Source organism: Lynx rufus, unplaced genomic scaffold (genome assembly GCF_022079265.1).
Source record: "Lynx rufus isolate CCGP_SWC_20201006 ecotype Redwood Valley unplaced genomic scaffold, mLynRuf1.p SCAF_10, whole genome shotgun sequence".
NCBI classification, from domain to species: Eukaryota; Metazoa; Chordata; class Mammalia; order Carnivora; family Felidae; genus Lynx; species Lynx rufus.
The window spans coordinates 63,480,905-63,498,145 of record NW_025814824.1 but is presented as its reverse complement, the minus strand read 5'-3'; the positions used below and the strand labels follow the sequence as shown (position 1 = coordinate 63,498,145).

Below are 17,241 nucleotides of genomic sequence, written 5' to 3'. Positions count from 1 at the left end.
AGACATTCTATTTAGGATGACCATGAAATTTGGCATCCCACCTTCCTCCATTATGGCTAATTGCAACTACTTAAGCTAGAGAGAGAAAAACCCAGACCTCATTTGTTTATCCATTATGGACATGGTTCAGAAATAGAGGGGCCCACAGGGCTTGGTAGCATACATTGGCTGTCTTGGTCATGAACCTGTCTGATCCACCTGCAGTTTTGTTCAGGACACTCCCACACTCTTTTCCAGACCTGTCACCATGGCCCACCGATTTCCAGCCCTCACCTCAGAACAGAAGAAGGAGCTCTCAGAAATCGCCCAGCGCATTGTTGCCAATGGGAAGGGGATCCTGGCTGCAGATGAGTCCGTAGGTGAGTGCAAGTAACATCATACAAGTGTATTCTTATTTCTACAACTTAGCAAAGGCAATCAACAATCATATTCTTTCCTCTCGGAGGAGTAAAGGTACACAGCAGTGGGAGCAGAAGACCCAGTAGACATAGACATTTTGAGTCCTGTAGTTCCAGTGGGTAGATTTCTGAAAAACAAAGAAAGAGGCTCAAGCCCTCCATTTTAAGGCCCCCTTGCCAGCAATCATTTGGGTTTTTTTTTTAATGTTTTATTTATTTTTGAGAGAAAGAGTCAGAGAGACAGAGTAGGAGCAGGGGAGGGGTGGAGAGAGAGGGGGACACAGAATCTGAAACAGGCTCCAGGCTCTGAGCTGTCAGCACAGAGCCCAGTGTGGGGCTCAAACTCTTGAACCACGAGGTCATGACCTGAGCCGAAGTTGGATGCTTAACTGACTGAGCCACTCAGGTGCCCTGCCAGGGATCTTTTGAATATAGACTATAGCAAGGCCAGGAACTCAGTAATAAGAATGAGGTCAGATACACAGACCTCTGCTGCTGAGAAGTCAGTGTAAAGTCAGCTAAGGAAGGTCAGGGAAGGCAGGGAAGTGTCCCTATCTGGAACAGGGAAGGGCTTGTGGCTGAGAGAAGCCCAGGATGGCACAAGGGAGGGTTGCGGCTGGCCTCTATGGCCCACCATAAAATGATAGAAGCTAGAGGAGTCAAGAGCCCGCCCCATCCCTCCTTCTACTGTATCGTCTAGTCAGATTGAGGGCTGGACCTGGGGGTGGGGGGTGGGGGTGGCTAGAGAGGTCTGAGGGTCTTACAAACCCACTTGGACCCAATGGTGGCTTCCACCCACCTGGACCCTGACATGTCCATTCCATGCACTTCCTAACCAGCATCCTGACAGCAGCCCAGGTCTTTCTTGAGGGAGCCAAAAGGGAGACAGTTTTGAAGATCTGAATAAAACAGAGTCTTGCCGTCCTGCTGAGGGTCGCTGAGCTAGAGTGGAGGAGGCCAGTAGTAAAGCCCTGGCTTGCCCCTCCAGCTGCGTTTGGCCCGCCCACCTTATAGGCACCATGGGAAACCGCCTGCAGAGGATCAAGGTGGAGAACACTGAGGAAAACCGCCGGCAGTTCCGGGAAATCCTCTTTACCGTAGACAACTCCATCAACCAGAGCATCGGGGGCGTGATCCTTTTCCATGAGACCCTCTACCAGAAGGACAGTCAGGGGAAGCTGTTCAGAAACATCCTCAAGGAAAAGGGGATTGTGGTGGGAATCAAGGTAAATACTTCCATTTCTACCTCCCTTCTGCCTCATCCCAGCCCAACTCTCAGCACAGTCACTGGGCCAACACTCTGGACACCCTCATCATCCAACTGTCATTCGTACTCCTTTCCAGCATCATCCTCCCCCTGAGGACCAGATCCTCTTCTAGACTTTTCTGCCAGTGCCTTCTTCTTCCAGCCAAGTTTTCTATAAGGTACTTTATCTCCTGGTGTCTCAGTTTCTCCATTTCTAAAATGGGAATAGTAGGGCGTACCTCATAAGGCTCTTATAAGAATGAGGAGTTTATAAAACAGTTCCTGTCACATAATTATTATTTATTTCAGGATCACTATTATTATTGAAGCATTTACCATTCAGTTATAACTCTGTTATCTCAAACCACATGAGCTCAGGATTGAAAACTAGTATCAGTTGAGTGCTTACAACTCCAAGTGCTCCTTTAATCTTCCTCATAACCTCTGGAGGTCAGTTTAGTTATTATCCTAATTTTAGAGATGAGGCAAGAAAATGGAATTACAAGGCATAGCGGTAACTTGCCCACAGCAAGGCAAAACTGGAGCCAGTTCAAACCCAGGCTGTCTACCTCTCTGGCTCATGACCTCAGATTCTGGTATGCCGAGAGTAGGGGCTGTGTCTTTATTCTTTTGATTTCCTGGAATAATGTAGTGCCTGGTATGTGCAGGTGCTCATGAAATTTCTCTTAGACACATAATTTAAGGGAGCTACTCCTATATGGCACCTCTACATCCCAGGTACTGTCAGATTACTTCTTATTTACCAAGCTCCCGGTGTTTTCCATACTTTCCATCTTCTTAGTGTTGACACTTAGACATTGTTCCTTCCAGGTAACTTCCCTTCTGCTGTGGACTGAATTGTGTGTCTCTGCCCCTCCCTCCATCCTGTTACTAACACACCTTTGGAATTCAACTCCTTGCCTTATGAAAAATGACAACTATTAGTACTAGGGGCTCTGCTTGTGTTTTCCTGGGGCCCATGACATCTGCTAATTGCTTGTTAATTATGTTCGCAGTTAGACCAGGGAGGTGCTCCCCTTGCAGGAACCAACAAAGAAACCACCATTCAAGGTAAGGATATCACCCACTGATATGAATCATGCCAATATATGTTAGAAATGATGGCAAGAAAAGAGGGAAGCAAGGGAAAACAAAATATGAATATCACACTGGTTTTAGAGCCACACACATCTGCTTTTCAATCCCAGCTCCTCTATGTAATAACTGTGTGACCTCAAGCTAGTCATGTAAATGTTCTGAGCCAGTTAAAATGGGATGACAGTGTCTGCTTTGCAGAATAGTTGTGGGAATTAAATTAGATAAAGGTACCTAAAGTGCTTACCACAGTGCTTTGTGCAGAGAAGATACTCTGTACCTGAGAGTATAAGTTTTAGAGAAAAATCCAGCAGCAGAAGAGAGGAAAGGTCCCAAGTTTTGGAATCAGACTCACCAGGGTTTGACTCCTGGTTCTATCACTTCCCAATTAGACAATTTTGCAAGGTACTTCACTGCCCAAGTAGATAAGTATGAACCACTGCTTTGGGTTAGTTAAGCGGAATTTGAATTCCTGTTCTGTCACTTGTTAGCTATGCAAACTTGGTAAAGTCACTTAACCTCTTGTAGCCTGGGTTTTCACATCTGTAAAACTACTATAATATTAACTATTAGAATTCTTATGGTAATTAGATGAAGTATGCAAAATTCCTAGAATCATGCCTGGAACATAGTAAATACTAAACAAATATTAGTTCCCTCTATTCTTACAAAGTATAAAGCCCCAGATCTTTGGGCTCAGTATCGGGATTGATATTTATTTGCCTGGATGTTTTCAGTCCTTAAGCTCCACCAACTGAAAGGTAAGGCAAGGAAGAACTTCCTCACTTCATCAGTGCCCCATGGATCAGGGATAAGGGTGCAAAGAAGCCTTTTTCTCTTTTGTGACTTGCAGGGCTCGATGGCCTTTCTGAGCGCTGTGCCCAGTACAAGAAAGATGGTGCTGACTTTGGGAAATGGCGTGCTGTGCTAAGGATTGACAACCAGTGTCCATCCAACCTTGCCATCCAGGAAAATGCCAATGCCCTGGCCCGCTACGCCAGCATCTGTCAGCAGGTGCTCAGCCTTCCCCTTGAGCTAAAACAACAGTAGGAAAGAGCCTTCTTCAGAGCTTCTCTTTCCAATTTTACTATAAGTACATGAACCTTATCTCACCCCTGTATCCTAGTGGCATTTTGTACCACTTTCGCTATAGCTAGGTATGGTAGGGTAAGATTTGCTTCCACAAGTTAGCTATGAACCCAAAGGCTGATGCCATCAATAGCTGCCCTCTGCCAAAGCTCTATAAGCTGAGTCTTATGAGTGATCCAGCCCCCAGGGCCAGGGCACTTGCTTGCCTATGCTCCATCACATCTAAAACATGATCCTCTGAGATCCCTAGCTCAAGAGTGACAGCTCTGATTTAGCCCCAATCCAAATAGTATCTTGGAGGATGGTGACCTGACACTAGTTTCCAACATACGTTGAAGTGTCCTGGGATCCCAGTTAACGTCTGATTTGCTTGTGTGGGTGTTATGTTGGAGTTACCAACGTTCTCAGAACTATAAACAGTGCTTAATTCCTTAATTAACCCACACAAGGGGGATCTTTCTTAGTGATCTTGACTGCACTAAATGGGTGACAACTAGGTTCTGAGGTAGCTAGAATAATCTCTAGCATGATCTGTATCTATAGAAACTATAGGTTTTTATTTTTTTTATTCACTCCCAGGAGAACTTTTTTTTTTTTTTTTAACCTCACTGTGCTTTTTTGGCCAAGCTACAAATGCTCTTTAGAAATCCCATTAAATTTCTTTTTACTGCCTTTAAGTCAGTGAATGGTATTTCTCTATAAGGGCCCCATTTTATACCAATTGCAACTGTCAAACTTCTTTTTTTAAGTTTATTTACTTATTTTGAGAGAGAGAGAGAGACAGTGTGAGTGGGGAAGGGACAGAGAGAGGGAGACAGGGAATCCCAAGCAGGCTCCTCGTTGCCAGCACAGAGCTTGACTCAGGGCTTGAACTCATGAAACTGTGAGATCATGACCTGAGCTTAAAGCAAGAGCCCAGACGTTTAATCGACTGAGCCAGGTGCCCCAGGCAGCTGTAAAACATCTTCTTAAGGAAAGGATCACAGTGAGCAGAGCTGCTCTTTACCTCTTCCTTTTCCCTTTTTAGAATGGGCTGGTACCCATTGTTGAACCAGAGGTACTTCCTGATGGAGACCATGACATGGAACACTGCCAGTATGTTACTGAGAAGGTAAGTCTTGAACATAAAAGTCCCAATTCCAGTTGAAAAATCTTGGTACTTAACATATATCAGCTGTGATATATGAAATGTTCTTCAGTTGGAATCATTACGTAGCATTGAGAAGGTAAGGAGGTACTTATCAAACCTTTTTTTTTTTTTTTTTGGCACAATGGTATTCTCCATATGGAAAAAGCACAGAATTTTCTGTACTAAGACTTGCATTTCACAATCCACGTCCCCAGCTGTGGGACCTTTGGTAAATCCTGTTATCTTTTTGGATCAGTTACATTATATGTAAACAAAGAAATTTAAAAATAAGATGAGTAAATGTGAAATGTAAGAAACAAAACAGATGAACATAGGGAAGGGAAGGAAAAATAAGATTAAAAACAGAGAGGAAGGCAAACCATAAGAGACTTTTAAATACAGAGAACAAACTGAGGGTTGCTGGAGGGGACGTGGGTGGGGATGGGCTAAATGGGTGATGGGCATTAAGGAGGGCAGTTGTTGGGATGAGTACTAGGTGTTGTATGTAAGTGATGAATCACTGGGTTCTACCCTTGAAGTCAATACTAGACTGTATGTTAACTAATTTGAATTTAAATAAATAAAAATTTAAAAACCTGTATATTAAAAAATAAATAGGTAAAAATAAGACGAGCATCACGTGAGAAAAATGTAATTAGAAGGTACTTCATTCATACTTGCAGTGTAACCCGATTTCAGTTTCTCCACTTGCAAAAGTAGGTGGACTGAGATGAAGCTGGTTGGGAAGCTTTGGCCAAGCCTCATTCAAGAATACCTTTGGCTCGCATCCCTGCGACATAAAAGTGCCAAGGTCAGGTGACTGTCAGGCTGGCTCTGGGTTTCACCTGTTTGGACCTCTTGTCCTTCAGGTCCTTGCTGCTGTCTATAAGGCCCTGAATGACCATCATGTTTACCTGGAGGGCACCTTGCTGAAGCCCAACATGGTGACCGCTGGACACGCCTGTACCAAGAAGTATATGCCAGAGCAAGTGGCTATGGCCACTGTCACAGCTCTGCACCGTACTGTTCCTGCAGCTGTTCCTGGTAAGGCTTTCCTTCTCCTCTGACTTGAGATCTTAGCTCTCATCCTGTGAAGGAGTTCCACAACCTCTTGTGTTTGTCTAAAAGTCTTCTTTTTTCCAGGAAACAGACCTCTGTATCTCAGAGGCAGCCAGCACTTTCCCTCATACTCCATGATACCACATATCCTGAGTCTGTCCAAATGCACAAAATCCATTTATTTCCTCAATATTTAATCACCCTCCTTATTTATTAAAGCCTTCTCTTTTTAGCCCAGTTAACCTCAGCAAAAGCTAACTAATTTTTCCAACCCAGTTCCATGCAAAGAGAGAAAAGATTGAGGCATCACATTTCTTTTAGGCTCATTGCTCTCTTTCTCAAGCCAGGCACATAAACTGGGAATAGTAGAGAGGAATGGCTTCTTTCCTTCCAGGTATCTGCTTTTTGTCTGGTGGCATGAGCGAAGAGGATGCTACTCTCAACCTCAATGCTATCAACCTTTGCCCTCTACCAAAACCCTGGAAACTAAGTTTCTCCTACGGACGGGCCCTGCAGGCTAGTGCACTGGCTGCCTGGGGCGGCAAAGCTGCAAACAAGAAGGCGACCCAGGAGGCTTTCATGAAGCGGGCCCTGGTAAGATGTTACTGCTTCTTAGCTACTTGATCAAGTGGATACTTGGAGCTTTCTTACCTGGGGAAGCATTGCTTTTTATTCAGGCCATGATGGTATCTCCAGAGAGTGTCTGCTAGATATTTGAAAAGGTGGCATTAGAGCTCAGTAGGAAGGAGAGGGCTAGAGAGAGTTGTGAATTATCCACACTGGGAGCTTAGTTGATGACAGCAGACTGAAGGACAATCTCCACAGAGACACTGGCGAGGGAACATAAGAGGGCCAAGGACTGACCCCAGGCACCTTTCATTTTGGGGAGATGAAGAAGAAAGCCATCATGACAAGCAGCAATAATATGAACCAAGGATCCTGGGAACAAATGGAGACAAGTTTCAAGGGGATCAGTAGTAACACGCTACGGGGAGATTCAGAATAAAGGCTGAGGGAAAGCGGACATTGGCATTTAGGAGCATATACAGTGACCCTCAGCTCAACGATTTCAATAGAGAGAGAAGAGGAAAGGTTGTCAGGAAGGAAGGTTGGTGGGAAAAGGCCCAGAAAGGATACCAGGAGAAATAAGGACTAAAACGATTTTATTCAATCAGTAACGATTCCTTTTTGAATACCTAGTATGAGCCAAGGGCTGGGGTGAATAAAGGAGATGCAGATACCACCTTCAGGGAGTTTAGGATTCAGCCAAATAGGGGAGAGCCTGGCATGTTTAAGTGTAAAGCAAAAGGAGCCAGAGGAGAGATTAAAGACAAGGTCAGTGGGGATAATTGAGAGGACAAGGAGTTAGAAGAAACAAGATTGCACGAAACTAAATATTAAATGCAGGTGGCAGAGTTGGTCTTGGAAAGGAGGGAAGAGGCAGCAAAGAAGAAAAAAAAATGGGTTTGGAATCAGGTCTGTAGAGGTGAAGGGATGTAGCAGTTGATTCCAGTTGAGGCCATCTGTTGAGGGTGATAAGGGAATGGAGATTTCAGTCTTAATTAACATTGGGGAAGCTCGGAATAGTTGTTGGAGTAGCCTGGGAGGAGACTGACCAGACATAATGGCCAAGCATCAGGCACGTATGGCTGAAATGAGAGTAAATTTGTGGTGTGTTAACTTAGATCCTGAAGTTTCCTAATAGCTTAATCATGCAGGAAGATCCAGATCAATCTCAGTGGGAAATGGCAGGATAGCAGAGTAAAAGTTTAATAGGGAGCTAGGACAGTGCTGAACTTGAGCAATAGCCCTAATGTGGCTTGCTGATCACAGAGGAGGCTGGGCAAAGAATCAAGCATAGCCAGAAGTTTGGTGATGAGACATTAAAGAAAGGAAGGCCCCAGAGAAGCTTAGAAGACATCCCACAGGCATAAAAGAGGTGTGAGATTTTAGAGTAGTTCTTGACTTTGTTAGGATGGAGAGCTGGGTCTGGCTGTGCTGATGTGTGGCTGAGGAGGTGGGGAGATGTAGCTAGTATGATGGAGGGATGTGAAAGAAAGGGCTGGATGGGCCATCTGCACAAAACAAGAGAAGTTGAGTTCATCATTCAGGATGGTGGTTCTCAAGCTTGAGTATGCATCTGAATCACCTGGAGGGTGTGTGGAAATACAGACTTCTGGGCCCCAGCCACTGAAGTTTCTGATTGAGAAAAACTGGGGTCAAGCCAAAGAATTTTCATTCCTAAAGAAGTGCTTAGGTCCATGCAACATACTTTGAAAATCACTGTAGATGTAGAAATAAGTCCCAGAGAGAGCAAGACTATAGCAACAGTGACTTGAAGACATGATACCATCGAGGGGCATTCAAATATTATTATTGCAGGTTTTGTAATTCTGGACTCATCTTTAATTGAAATTTATACAAGGAATCAAATGATAGTGTAATTACAACTCCAAAAAAATTATATATTCTTGCGGACAAATATAGGTGGAAAATGGAAAATTTTTTTTGAAATATTTTTTTTGAGAGTATGAGTGGGGGAGGGGCAGAGGGAGAGAGATAGGGAGAGGGGAGAATCCCAAGCAGACTTCACAGTGTCAGCGCAGAGCCCAACTTGGAGCACGAACTCACCAACTATGAGGTCACGACTTGAGCTGAAGTCAAGAGTCAGAGGCTCAACCAACTGAGCCCCTCAGACGCCCCTGGAATAATTTCTTTAATTTGCTGTGTTGTACCTCTGGCTATACCTTGCCTGGTCCTTTGGCATACTATCTGGACCATTTCCTAGCAAACGACTTGAACAGCCATTGCAAGCTTCTCCACTGTTCAGATTGAAATGTCCATTCCCTTATCACTATATCAATGAGAAGTTTCTCAACTTTTAGTACTGTTGTTGCAATACTGTTGGTACTAAAAAGAGACTTTCTCAGTAACTGACACAAACCTCAGCCTCCCTGAGAAATGCTCAGAAAGCTGGGATAAAAAAGGAGATAATGTATCATAAAAGGAAAGGAATGCTATCAGCATCAATATTTAGCAAAATCACTGTAGGGAGAAAAAAAAAAATCCAAATGCAGGTGGAGCTGGTTTCAAAGGAGAGACACAGAGAGTCAAGCACAGGGTTGCATTTGCTCTAACCCCATGTCCTCTCTCACGCTTGCTTTTTAGGCTAACTGCCAGGCAGCCAAAGGACAGTATGTTCACTCCGGCTCTTCTGGTGCTGCTTCCACTCAGTCTCTCTTCACAGCCTGCTATTCCTACTAGAACCTGAGGCCGACCAGCCTGCCTCTAGCTCTCCTACATGCCTTGGTTGGAGTGCTGAAAGAGAACAACTGACCTTGGACATTAGACAAAATCAGATTTGAACTACTGGAAACACAGTACCTGTTAAATTCTTAGACTCAATGAAAAAACATCAGTTACTAAAACATAGGTGTGAATATCAAGGATCTGACAAAATTTCACGCAATTTCCTTCCAACGGCTCCAGCTCCCCATGCCCCAGAGTATCTACCTAAGAAAAGAATAGACTTGAAAACAAAACCATTCAAATAATGACATTCAAATATCGTAGAAGCTGAGTGCAGAGAAGTGTATCTCACTAAACAATCTTAGCAGTGGTATGTTACGAAGGAGACAACTGCAACCAACAAAGAAATAAAATGTTCTAGAAGCCTTCGGCCGGTATCAGGTTTTACTTTTTGCTCTTGCTTCCAAAGGGCTCAGTATATTTCATTACCTTTGACTCTACTAGACATGACTGACATTAATGGTTAGGGTCCTCAACTTGGGCTACTCCTGGGAATAACCTGCCAAAAACTAAAACTCCCAGATGCTCAGCCCACACCACAGCCCAATTAAATCAGAAACTGTGGATGTGGGATCCTCTAAATATCAGGGTTTCTTAACAGCTCCCTTGGTGATTCCAACGTACAGCCAAGTTTCAGAGCTACCACGCTAAATTTCAAGTTTGAGGATATTTTGAAATGAAAGCCCTTCATAATATGAAACAAGCTAAAATGTAAAGTGATTTCAAGCAACACATGGAGTATTATGGGAGAATCAGTGTTGCTGTGATGCCTGCAGGGTTCCTCTTGAAGTGGCCCAGGTTTGGGGATATAGACTATGCACTCCCTCTGCACATCTAAGCATGCTACCTTGTTTTGCAGTAAATGCTATTCACACAATTATACTTTATTGGCTTTCAATTTTCAAAATTAACCTAGAGAAAAAGCATTATAGACAGCCATAGTTAGAAAAGAGAATTTAACTATTTTAATTTTGTGCAATATAAAAATAATGATTTTGGTGGGAATAAAAGTAATGATTGAACTGATAGAAGCTAGGAAATTAAAGGGAGAGAAGTGAGGGAACATTAATTCACTTAGTGGGAAGTCAAGATATTACTAAAAATTGATGGATTAAGAAATTGTGCTTAAAAAAAGAAATAGTCCTCTAAGTCTATTAAAGGAAATGAATAGAAATCACTAAAATATCCATATGTATAATTAAATATAGGAGAAAGTAGCAAACTAAATTTTTTGTCTTGAAGAGTACAAAGATAAATGATATTGCTTGGAGTAGATAAATTAAGAACTAGAGGCATAAGCAAAGTATTTAAGGCAGGAAGACAGAATTAGTCTAAAGGGGCTTTGTTTGAGGAGAGAGATCCGGGAGTAGGGCACACAGAAAATTTTTAACTCCTGTGTCTCCACCACACTTGAGTATCTGTTTCTGTATACTTGTATTACTTCTCTAAAGATAGCTATATTCATATAAACAATTCAAACCTACCTTAGAGATCATATGGCCTGAGACTTTCACTTTACAGATGATAAAACCAAGCCTAGAGCAGTGAAATTACTTGCTGATGGTCACACATATGGGGGTTTAGGATAGAGCTGAGAGATTAGAATCCAGGTCTCTTTCTCCTATAATAGACACATGGCCAGGAAGGAAGGCAAGGACAGGACAACAGGCAGTGTTCAAAACCTCTATCACCAGTGTTGTAGGTCTTCTACGTTTCTTACCTCATTCATTCATTCATTCATTCACTTATTCAATCAGCAAGTAGTTGAGCTCCTACCATGTGCTAAGCTCCCCTAAAGCTGGTAACACCTGATGTGACAAAACTCTCGCCAGGAATTTTATCTAGAGTTCACTTAGCATCACTGACCCTATGTTGTACAGAAACCTCCTAGAACTATCATTTATTGGTTGAGCAAGAATCTATAATCAATGTATTTTGATCCAGGCCAAATTACACTTCCCTAGGGATAAGGATTTATATAATGCATTTTCCTGGCTATCATCTGGTATATTTTTCCAACTAAAGCACTACAGTTGTCTTTGAAATCTCAACCCCAGTAATTTATGCCACTGAGAGTAATATGAAGACAAATTTTATGAGGCTACAGACTTTAATTTCTATTAACTGTATGATCACTGAGGGAATATATTAGTGGGCACACTGTATATATATATACAAAATATATTATATTTTGGCACACTGTCGGATTTATTCTAGTTATTGAACACCTGCTAAAAACAAAAGTTGGTACTAGGCACTGAAGGTAATTGAGAAGTTTCAGCTTTAGGCTAGGGGTGATATTTGCATATCACACAATCAAACTTAAGTAGCTAAGCAAGAAACACAGGTGCCATTGACTAGAGGCTGGGAAGTGGGAGGAGATAGCATCTAGGGTAAGCACCGAGGCATGGCCAAGGGGAAGGAACTCTTACAACAGCCTTTGTGTAAGAAAATTTACTGGGAGAAAAGGATATCTTGAAGGCATAAGTACCAAAAGTGGGAGAAGCCAGGGCAATATGGAAGCAGGGCGGGGGTGGTGGTGGGGCGGTGGGGAGGTGACTAAAGCACTTTTAAGAAGGTGGAGAAATAACAAGCAATCTAAAGACATTTGTCTGCTTGAGATGAAGAGCTGAATTTCACACATGAGTTTACATCATGCTGTCAAAAACAAGATACTGAGATGACTCATAATGATTCATAATGTGAACTGATTTAACAGAAGCTGAAGCCAACTGTGACAATGAGAATATAAGCCTCTAGAACCTTGCAGAAATCTTAGAGCAGGCTTTAGGCAAAGCAGGAATAAGACTTCAAGTTCATCTGATGTAGCTCTCCTGGGGTGAAAGCCTCCGGGTTGACATCTACATTTCACTTTTAGCAACAGATGAGGGAAACGGGGCCCAGGACGCTAAGGCAGTGGTCCAAGGTCACATCACCAGTAGGTGAGACTTGCAAAGTCCTCTTGGTTTGCAGAATTTGGGGTGGTGAAAAGCACCAGTTCTGGAGTCAGACAATCTAGGTTCAAACGTTGTCTCTGCCACTTCCTAGCCATGTGACCTTGGGCACATTATAGAACCTTTCTGCGGTTCAGTTTCTTCCTCTTCAAAATAAAACAAGTACAGCATTGCAAATTATTGGGAGATTAAATGAGTCAATACATCTCAATAACAGGTTCACATCCCTTATTATAATTTTCACAATTCTGAAATCCAAAAGGCTCTGAAAACAAAAATGTTCTCATAAGTTTGCAGCAAATTATTTGGTGGCAAAATGTGACTTGAGACTGTCACCTTTATTTCACTTGATGGGATGCAGAGAAAATGTGCCTGATTTTAGGTTCTGACTCAGACCCTGCAGAGGGAGGTATACAGTATGTAGCACAAGCACTATATTTAATCTCTAAAATCTGAAAAATTCTGATTTCTAAAACGCATACACCCTCAAGGCAATCAGATAAAGAACTGTGGACCTGCCCTTAGAACAATATATATCTCATATGTAGGGTAAAAATGAGTTACCTATGCTCAGTAGAGCCCAGAGGGCTCATGTAATGCTACCAATTCCCTAAGCCCATTTTCTAGAAAGGATGAATGAAGACACAGGAGTAATGGCAAAGGTCAACATAGGCAGTCATAGCTCTTTTTTCATTAGTCAAATAAAGGTTTTTCTGGCTGTAACACAGTCTGTCCTAACCTCCTGAAATGGTTGAACACTCAATGCTGGGTATCAATCTCTAAACATTTATAAAATCAGTCAACAAGTATTCATTTAGCACCCACTGTATACTTGGTGATATCGACACTACATGGTCCTTGTATACTTACCATTGAGATGAAGAAGACAAGGGTACAGTTAGGAAACAAAATGGTATGCAAAAATGTGCTAAATCACAGTGGCATAGGCTACATGCTGAGATCAAAGGGGCTTTATAAAGACAGTGGGATGAATTACAGACAGCTAGTTATATGATCTTGGGGTCTTGAGACTCAATTTCCTCATCTGTAAAATAGGATTGCTGTGAGGTTAGCAATATTTTATGTATAGTGCCAGATATATAAGTTGTGAACAAATATTATATTTTTTCTCTGTAAATTGGCTGTTGAGAAATGGTCAAGGCATTTGAGTGGGTGTGAAGATGAATTGACTGTATGTTGCCTAGAGTACAGATTGGATATGTTGAGGACATTGTCAGAACTTAGAAGAGTGAGGCCAAGTAGAGTGACACAGTGGAGGGGAAGGGGAGATTGGGCAGAGATATTATGGAAAGTCTTACCTTGAAGTAATGAGAAATAGGGACCTGTGAGTAATTTTTGAGTAGGGAATAACATGATAAAAGAATAGTGCTGACAATTATTATTTTTTGGAAGGTAGAGGGTTGGGAGGATTGGGAAGGTGGGAAGCAGCTCAGAGTGTAGAACTGCAATCTGGCAAAGGCCTAGACTCTAGGAGGAGGGGGGTGAGTGGAAATGACATCTTTTGCACTGAGGGAAACAACAGAAAACTCTCATGGAGCATTGCTATTTACCACCCTAATAAAGTGTCTTATTGCAACTTGACAGGCAAGTACTGGGAAAAATAAAAATTCAAAATTCTTCTACCTCTGCTTCTCAAAAAGAAGCTTACATACATGTACAGACTTGGCTCTTTGAGTATGGTGGTGGCACAGTGAAATATAAAGCATCTTCTAAACACAGCACTAATTGTTCTGGCAGTTCAGAACAACCAGGGCTAGCTTGGCTGTAGCCTAAGGTCTTAGATGTCAGAGAAATCTATCCTGCCCTCTTAAAAAATTCAAGGTCAAACATGTTTCTGCAGACACTTCCAACTTTTCCTTGTCCTGCCCTGGTTTTCCCTGGGAGATTTTATAGGCTAAAGAAGTCAGAGGGTGCTTCTTTGTCCCAGGGATGAAATGACTATCATGTGATGTGACGATTTCTTAGCCATTGAACATGAGTAGCATGTTCTTGAGATCATGGCTTCTGCATAGGAACAAGGACAGATAGAGAGATATGCACTATGTTTTATTTGTACAAAATGTATTTTGGCAAGTTAAGTGATTTTCCCCCATTCTTTTTGTTATGGAGTACATATGGCTTACTATTCACTTCCCAAAGTCTCCTTGAGGCTAAAGGACTGCTTGAAGCCACTATGCAACTAATACTTACAGTATTAACATAGCACCTGGTAGGTATTTAAAAATACGTTAATTGAACTTGAACCATTGGTGCAGTAAAGTAAATGTAACTGTCTTTCTATTTTCCATGTGTTATGGTTATAGAGATAGCCTTAATTAAAAAGAAATCAATAGGGGCGCCTGGGTGGCGCAGTCGGTTAAGCGTCCGACTTCAGCCAGGTCACGATCTCGCGGTCCGGGAGTTCGAGCCCCGCGTCAGGCTCTGGGCTGATGGCTCAGAGCCTGGAGCCTGTTTCCGATTCTGTGTCTCCCTCTCTCTCTGCCCCTCCCCCGTTCATGCTCTGTCTCTCTCTGTCCCAAAAATAAATAAACGTTGAAAAAAAAATTAAAAAAAAAAAATCAATCAACCTACCCCTTGGCCACCCACCCAAGGCCATAAAACACATTTGAAGGGGATCACGAAGGAAGGTAAAAGGTATTAAATACTGACTAGGAACAGTAATTTTTAAAAAATGATTGGAATATTTGGACTAGATTTTTAAAAGTTGAAATTTATTTTACAAATATGCTCAACTGGGTATGCTGTGTATGCCCCTAGATTTGCTGATGAAACCCTCCTTAAGGAAGGCAGATGAAAACAAAATTTTACCGGAATTAGAGAAATGGAGTACTGTAGTGATTTATTTTGCCACCAAAGGCTTTTTACCTGTTTGTTTTAAATGTTATCTGGTTAATTTTATGTTTAAAATTGACTGGGCTAAGAGATGCTGTTAAAATACTATTCCTCGTGTCTGTGAGGGTTTCTGGAAGAGATTTGCATTTGAATCTGTAGACTGAGTAAAGATCAACTTCACAATGCTGCTTTGCAGCATCCAATTCATTGAGGGTGTGAACTGAACAAAAAGGCAGAGGAAGGGCAGATTTGCTCTCTGCTTAAGCTGGGGCATCCCTCTTCTCCTGTCCTTGGACATCAGTGCTCCGGTTCTTGAGTCTTTGGACTGGGACTGAACTACACCACTGGCTTTCATGGTTCTCATTTGTAGATTGCATATCATGGGACTTCTTAGCCCTTATAATCACATTAGCTCAAAACTTTCTCCTCCTATTCAATTCCATATTGTCTTTTAAAATGAAGGCATCACAAGATCTGTTGTGTGTGTAGTTTCTGGAAGTACCCAGGTGAGTATCAGGTGTACCAGGAACATTTCAAGTGCCACTTGCATAGGTTTAGTTGTGAAAATTCAGAACTGCACACTTAAAATAGTGTCCCTCCTTCTCTTGTGCATGCACACACAATTTAAATACAAGGAAAATGTTACCACAGAATTTTAGGCAGCATTAAGTCCTATCATCTCTTGAGCACAGCAACTCTATTCATCTGCCCTTGTTTACAGGCAGGCTTACCTCCTGCCACATTCCCATCACTGGAGGTTTGCTCTGTGGCTAGTAGGTCCTCTTACAGTTCTGTCTTCAGACACTATCCTTTTTTCTTGGTACTTATCTTTTTAGATCATCTATAGCATCATCTCCTCTTGAAAGCTTTAACTTTCTCCTTCCCTCCTCTTCTGGCATTTCATGTTCCTGTTATTTCTGTCATCCTCTTAGAAAACAACAGTGAACACTGCAGTAACCTTGCTTTAAAAGTTCATCTTTTTGGCTATGCTTTTTATAAGCAATGAATTGTACATACAATCCAGAATTGTTTCACTGCTACTGGAGTTTTGAGATATCATTCCAGGTTCACATCCAAGGATGTTAGGTAATTTTTGTTGGTATATCTCATATGACGATGTCCCCACATTACAATGAGGCAAACAGCCAGAGCTTCTGCTAAGCAAGGTAACCATACACAAAACAGATGCAACTCCAGCAAAAAGCACAATGTCTTAGTGTGCATGCAAACTGCAAAGTATGAAGAATATACTTTGCATTAAGCTTTTCAAAACACTGAGAACAGGTATAAGAACCTCATTATTAGTTGAGACCATGGCCTCTGAACCACTAGTGGACTAGTATAACGGGGGAGATTTACGGCAGGAGGATAACTGAGGCATCAAATCACTTTCAGTAGCTTTTTATGCTTTTCATTGGGCTACAAACTGTTTTTGAAAAGTTAACTATATGCTAACTATGAGCACCTAATTTGAATAGGAGAGTGCACAATTTCTACATGTATACCGTAACACTGACATTTACATGTGCACACACACATATTCTGAGAAGATTTAAGTTTGGAGGTGACATTCAGAATGTCTACAATATTGAAGAAAGGGAGGTTTTTTCCTCAAGCTATTAGGAAGTTAGAATTGGAGTTCTGGTGTTTTGGAATTCCATATTCAGAAACTAAAAAAATTGTATTTAACCTTAATTGAACTAACCCAGGAAAGGTAACTTACAGGCACACCTCATTCTATTGGTTTGCTTTATTATGCTACTCAGATATTGCATTTTTTCACATATTGAAGGTTTGTGGCAAACCTGTGTCAATTCTATTGATTCCGTTTCTCTAAAAGTATTTGCTCACTTTATGTCTCTGTCACACTTTGGTGATTCCTGCAATATTTCAAATATTTTCATTATTATGTTATGCTAATCTGATCAGTGATTGACTCGTTCAAAGCTCAGATGATGGTTAGCCCTTTTAAGCAATATTTTAAAATTAAGGTATGTACATTGAATTCTTAGACATAATACCACCGCACACTTAAGTGCAAACATAATTTTTATATGCACTAAGAAACCAAAAAATTAATTTGACTTGCTTCACTCCAATAATCTGCTT

General features: G+C 41.7%; 1 protein-coding gene across 1 annotated transcript; it reads left to right on the top strand.

The window, feature by feature from the left end:
• The first annotated feature begins 247 nt into the window (after positions 1 to 247).
• ALDOB (aldolase, fructose-bisphosphate B) lies at positions 248 to 9,280 on the top strand. Its single transcript, XM_047067111.1, has 8 exons — positions 248 to 359; positions 1,413 to 1,624; positions 2,661 to 2,715; positions 3,593 to 3,753; positions 4,856 to 4,939; positions 5,827 to 6,001; positions 6,411 to 6,610; positions 9,185 to 9,280. The coding sequence occupies exons 1-8, from the start codon at positions 248 to 250 to the stop codon at positions 9,278 to 9,280; spliced, it is 1,095 nt and encodes a 364-aa protein (XP_046923067.1).
• Positions 9,281 to 17,241: the final 7,961 nt, after the last annotated feature.